At 32.2% G+C, this 6,608-nt stretch overlaps 1 protein-coding gene across 1 annotated transcript in view; it reads right to left on the bottom strand.

Annotated features, from left to right (window-relative positions):
* Nucleotides 1–2,902, bottom strand: part of LOC117175664 — a 32,765-nt gene extending 29,863 nt beyond the window's left edge. Inside the window, exon 1 of the mRNA XM_033365390.1 lies at nt 2,831–2,902. Within this exon, the coding sequence (XP_033221281.1) occupies nt 2,831–2,888 (58 nt within the window). The 5' untranslated portion in view covers nt 2,889–2,902. The remainder of the gene's footprint in view (nt 1–2,830) is intronic.
* Between the last annotated feature and the right edge of the window lie 3,706 nt (nt 2,903–6,608).

Here is a 6,608-nt window from a genome sequence, read left to right on the forward strand (position 1 = left end):
AAATATAAGAGGAAAATTAACGCAATTGACATGAGATTCATGCGCATATTATGTGGGAAAACTCTGATCGATAAAGTGAGTAACGAGATAATTTTCAAAGAATGTGGTGCAGAAGAGACGCTAATAGCCACATAAGGAAGCAATCGGTTAATATGGTTCGGGCATGTTGAGAGAATGCCAAGTGAACGACTAACGAATCAAGTGTACCAAGGTAAAGCAAATGGAAGTGTGCCCAGAAGTAGACTGCGGAAAGAATGATTAGAATTCGTGAATAATAGCCCAGTTAGAAGAGACGTAAGAAGCCACCGAAACACGAGATCCGGCATGGAAAAATGCATGGACGTAGAAGAAGCTAGAGAAGTATGCCAGGACAGAAAAGTACGGCAGCAAATATTTAATGAAAAGAGTGTCAGTAGAGTGAATGACGCCTGAAACAAAAGACCTTGGAGACTAATGGACCCAAGTGGGAAGCTTACATAACGACTTTGTCAGGATCTTCACTTGGGGTGATTGCTAGATAGATTGATCAGCAACCTCGGCCAGAGCAGTGTTGCGGAACGAACCTGTTATTCACATAAATAACACGAGAATTCTAGATTGATCTAAAATTTTTTTATCTATTCCTCACATTACTCCTTCCCCCACCGAGTGAGTTGCGCGTACCCCGAAAGCGAAATAATACAAATACAACATATGTTAACTAAAGGATTCTGTGTGCGCGGATCTCAAGCTTGCTATTAGTTTTGCAACAAAAAAAAATTGCAAGAATTGTTCACAATATTTGTTGAACCAAATTATTTTGAAAAAGTTGGCCTCGTAAGTCTCTTTCAAATTCATTTACAAACATTGCTGGCTAAATTTTGTTTGATATGTTTAAGATTTGCGACCTGTAGGTGGTTTTCAACATTCCGTACCTAATGTGCGATTTTCCTGCTTGAATCTTTTCTCGAATGGTTTGCGAAGAGATAACCGCTGCCATGAGTGATTGTATGACGCCTCTTTCAAGCTATATGCAGATTTAATATTTATGCTAAATAAAGATTGGAAAATGCATCCGAGGTAATTTCTTAATCCAATATTGGAATTTTAAAGTGATAGATGACAAAAGAATGCGATTTTCATGCAAAAAATGTTATTAATTCTAACTTTACAAAAAAACAATTTTTCCTTTAATTTAGCATTTTAATTGTTTCTAAATGTTACTAAAAAGTTAATAAGAAGTTTTAGTTTTAAGGGCATGCGATACTTAGAAAATTGTCGATTTTACCAGTTCTAGGTTCCCCCGGCTTTTTTCTAGAATAATAAATATTTTGTCTTCAAAATCTGGGAAATGACAGCGAGCATGCTAACGGACGTCCCTACACACTTTTTTTGTGTTTTTTTATCAAAACATTTTTGATATTGCTAACAACGTGCGTGTATATTTCGAGGTTATGTGGGTTACAATTCACCCGAGCGTTACTTCCAAACTACCCAATATTTTTGGCCGAAAACTTTGGACTTACAAATAAACATAGTAACTAATCTCTCGGAACAAACCTTGTTTGCAGGCAATCAAAAAAGTTTATTTTATAAATAATTTCCAGATTATTGGATAGGCAGAGGTGAAAAACGACGTAACCTCAAAATAATGCATATGCATAAAATTTTTATTTAGGACAATAAATTTTTTTTTATCCCTCAAAAAATAGTCCGGGGACGTCCGTTATGATATTTTATAGAATCTCCGAATTCAGTTTTTAAAAATTTTTAGTTTTGTGGAAAAAAAGCCGTGGAAACTGTAAGTATCACATGCCCTTAAGCAAAAAATATTAGTTTTAATATTATAAATATGATTAGATTATTTGTATACAATTATATATATTAACAGTTTGTCATTGGGACAAACAAAAATGATTAATTTCTGTGAACTCAGAATTCATGACCTCTTTTTTATTGAAATTGCATTTTTTCTAACTGCCACTCCAAAATCTTGTTTTAGAATTAGGAAAATTCTATTTGAGAGTCTCTCAATCATTAGTTATTATAAATATAAAATCTGCATATTTATATAATTCGAAATCAGTGCGCTAAAACTGACTAACCGGGTTGTTGGCGCGACGCAAGCGCAGTTAAGAAAGTTCCCAAGATTGGGAACACTGACTCTGATTGTCACTGATTGTCGACTTACGTCTTTCGTGGCACATTCATGCGCGAGCGTCATATTACCAACTGTCTTGAATCTATGTGGCTTTCACGTTACACTGTTCTTGTTATTCAAAATGAACAAAAGGGCTGCCTGTTATGAGATTCATGTCGAAGTAAGGCTTAGCTAGCTGTAAATTATTAGAGAGATTACAATTTTATTAGAAAAAATATATCTATATCTTATCAAAACGTGGACTCCACAAAAATTGAAGACTGTTGGCAGCGCACAGGAGTAACATATGCTGCAAAAAGTTTCATTATTGCCTTAAACGTCGAGATGGAATTAAAATATTTTTTAAAACATATCTCGGGAAAAATTTCAGATTATACTGTAATCAGAATTTGTAAAAAAAATTAATTATAACAGCTTACACTGCAATTTTGTCCAACATATGCTGGAAAAATGACAAGATATGTGAGAACAAATTTTATTGAAATTAAATTTATCAGCACATGTGAATATTGATTGGAGATTGAAGTTTATAAACATATTTTAGCAAAAATGTTGGAAAAGCTGCACAAGGTTAATTACATATATTTCACCTTTTTTAATATGAAATTCAACTTTTTGAATATAATGAACATCTGGATGTAAGGTCTTTTACGGTATGAATTATTAAGGAGTATATAATATTCCACTTACGAACAGTATCAAGCAAAATCGTGAATATGAAAACTGGAGTTAAAATTAACGTCTTCATTATTCTGAAGTTACTTCTACTTTCAGATGAATTTCCACAGCCGCGGCATACACGATTTTTAACGCGTGCAAAACATATTCATGTACTAGATAATATCGCATTATTGACAACAATGATTGTCTATATTTATCTAAGGCAATAGAGCGAAAGAAATAGACGGGTTTGTAAAATGTATCTCTCGTTCTATGAAATGGGAAATCTTTATTTACTCTTCTCAGAAATGTCAAGAGTAGACCTGATATGAGCCGTGACAATCATAAACGAGCGACAACATACGAGAATTGAGAAATTTTTACAATATCTACACATGAAATATTTTTGTTGTAAATTCTTTGGGTTGAACCATTTTTTTATTAGTTAAACACTGTTAAACGGATTTGTAACTAACTGTTGCAATCGTTACCACCCTATGATGAAATATTATGAAAAATTAAGTATAGATCTAGGCAAATCGAAATATTTTTAAAAATTTACACAAACATTTTACAGCATTCCAAGAATTTGATCGAATCTCCAAGAATTAAAAAGATTTCGAATAAGTATTCTAAGGATGTCCAGCAAGAATACTTTTTAAAATTGAGCAAATAGAAATTAGAAGCTTAAATAACATTTTCTATGGTTTTAATCGTAAAATTCATATTAAAAGTAGAAATAATAGGTTTGTGTAAAAGCGAAAAAAAGGTGCGACAACAAATTGATAGAATTAAGTTTTTCAGACAAAAAAAAGATACAAATTTGTGATGATTTATTATATTCTTATCATTTATAATTGAGAAAGTATTCGATTTTTCCGAAATTTGACACCATAAGTTAAATTTTTAAACCGAATAACGGAACATATGAAAAAAGTCTCGAAGAAAAATTATAGCTTTTGCAAAAACCTTACAAAACGTCTTTTAACCATTTTTCAATAGGACTCGTAATTTTGTGCTTATTTATCGCAGGTAATATGCAGAAAATCAAGCACTCCAATATCACGCCAAGAAACATTAAAATTTTTTGAAAAATTGACAGTGGATAAGAACAAAAATCAATAGAAAAAACTTGCTCACGAACAAATATATCGACAAGTTTTCTATGAATTATTTTTTGAAAGGACGCACGGTGATAAATATGGGAATCAATTCAAGCCATGCGAGGATTTTAATCAAATAATAGTTTTTTTGTAATTTTTCTCTAAAAATGTTATATTTAATATTTCCAGTGAGAGCATTTTTATAACTACCCACATACTTTTTTTAATTAACCATAAAACTGCTTGCCTCAGCATCAGTAGAAATTGTTTGAAAATGACAGCCGCATATCCCGCGCACCCCGCGCAGCTCCTGTTAAATCTACATGCGGCGCGGCCTCAATTCTCGGAAGGGCTATAGAAGGGAGGGCTATTAAAGAGTTTTACTGTATTTGATATATTTACGATGCGAAAAATGGGAAAAAAAGTTTTCAAATAAAATATTTGAACTAGCGACAGCCTGGTCGTTAGATAGGCCCTTTACCACTGGACCGGTGCCGCAGGCTGAAAAAAGCAGCGCGTGACTCGGTAGACATTTGACAGCCCCTGCGACTGTTATTTTCATACGCTCATCATTTTTAAACAAGGGCCCAGTGACAAAGAAGCCGGGCCACGTGTCTAATTAATAAAAAGAGAATTAATAAAAAGATATATGTCGGGTTTCAATTGTGTATAAAACTACGTTTTGTACACGATTGGAACCCGACATATCTCTTTTTATCAAAATGAATCATCGTGAAAACATTACATCTATTACGTGTCTAATTATTTTTGACATACTATCGATTTATGACAGTTTAATCAAAAAGCCAATGCTGCAGAGGTGAAATTTCCATTGTAAGTTCAAAAGTGTCGAACGAATGCCATCAGTACCCTGGCGGACCGAAAGAACCGAATTGAACCTCAAAAAAACAGCAAGATCAACTGCGTTAAACTGTTGAAATTCAGATTCTACGTTAAATTTCCTATTAGAAACTCACGGAGTAATCCCAATACTTTTTTTTGCAGCGTTGAAAATTTAAAAAAAATGTCATTAACTTCTGCTGCAGGTGACTTCAAGAGCATCCATAATAGCTCAAGTTGTATGTTGCGCGCGAAGTTTGAAAATAAAATTCTTTCTCACTTGCATCCAGACAAAATTCTTAAAGTTACCGACGGAACGCTTATCATCTGCAACTAAAAAAATATGCACTTGAAGGCGCCTTCGGTCTCAAATGCAAATTTTAACGTAGAATCCGAATTTCAACAATTTAGAAGTTGATTTTGCAGTTTTTTGAGTTTTTTAAAAAGGAACCGAATGGGGACCCAATAAGGTCTTTACGGGTACTTTGTAGAGGCTCTATTAGTTTTTTTCGGTTCACCAAGGTATTTATGATATCGTCCTCAGCGAGGCGTCGTAGCTTTAGGGATAAGGCGTACGAGTTTGAGCGAGCGGTGCTTGCGTTCGATTCTCAGCGATTGTGGATATTTTAATAAAGTGCGTTTCTCATTAGTTATAGGTAAAATAAGTCTTCATCCCTAACCAAATTCAGCAATTAGTTTAGTTTAGAATAAAGTGTGGTGTATATAAAGTAGGTATAAATTCTTTAGAATTTAGCTTCTGGAAAACAAAAGTATTTTGCATTTGAAACAATATTTTTCGTCTTTGAATCGGAAATTTCTACGTACTATACTGTTAAACTTTTCTGCTGTTGCAACGATAGCATCGCACTTTAGAATTGAGAGAATGAGGCTCTCAATTTATAGGACATATCATTTTCTTCAAATTTCACTGTAGTTAACTTTATAATATTTCACTATTAGGTTCAGGACATCTTCAGTTGACTGTAATCAATTTTTTATAATTTAATAATATTTTGTCTAAATCAAGAAAATAAATAACAATAGCGTATGCGTTTTAATTGATAAGTATTTGACCGAGCGCGAAATCACCGTTTGATGCTTCAAACCAATAATTCATTGATTCAGAAGTATTTTTTTCTCAGTGTAGATATAATTTTTTCGCCTGGGAGTTTCAACATCAATTTACATTATAAATTGTAATAATATTTATAGGACGTTTTTTTTAAATTAAACATATTTCCGGGAAGCTGCGAATAAAGTTTAATTTCAATTAAGGAAAACATATTAAGAAATAATCCAAAAAAATGTGTATATGTATATAATAATATAGTAACTTTGAACATGGATTATCGAAAAGTGCGCATTTCCCTCAAATTTTAATCGATCGCGAAGAACAAGATACAACAGAGACGCGCGGTAGACAGAATTTTCAAGTAAGAATTAATGATTTTTATCTCAAAAGTAAAATAATTTTAAATTATGAACATTCAAAATGAAATTATTCTGGAAACGCTAATTTTCAATGCAAGAGATCCAAAATTTATAGATTCTAAACTTCCATTGAAAATAAAAAATATTTTATATTTTAAGTAAACATTTATGATGTTTTAACTCGCAATTTAAATTTTTTCAATTTACAAACTCTTCAATTAATTAATTAGTCAATTTTTAATAAAGCTTTTAAATTTGGAGCAGTTTTATCATACAGTTTTCGGTCAATTCTCCAAAAACTGAAAATTGTTCAATTTTGTAATATTAAATTTGCATCTTTCTGACTGGGAAGTTTTTAATTTAAATTTGGTTAAATTTAAATAAATTTTTTTAAATTCGTTAATTTATCATTTTTAGCGTTGCAACTGTTGACT

The sequence above is a fragment of the Belonocnema kinseyi genome, chromosome 1 (assembly GCF_010883055.1).
Source record: "Belonocnema kinseyi isolate 2016_QV_RU_SX_M_011 chromosome 1, B_treatae_v1, whole genome shotgun sequence".
NCBI lineage: Eukaryota > Metazoa > Arthropoda > Insecta > Hymenoptera > Cynipidae > Belonocnema > Belonocnema kinseyi.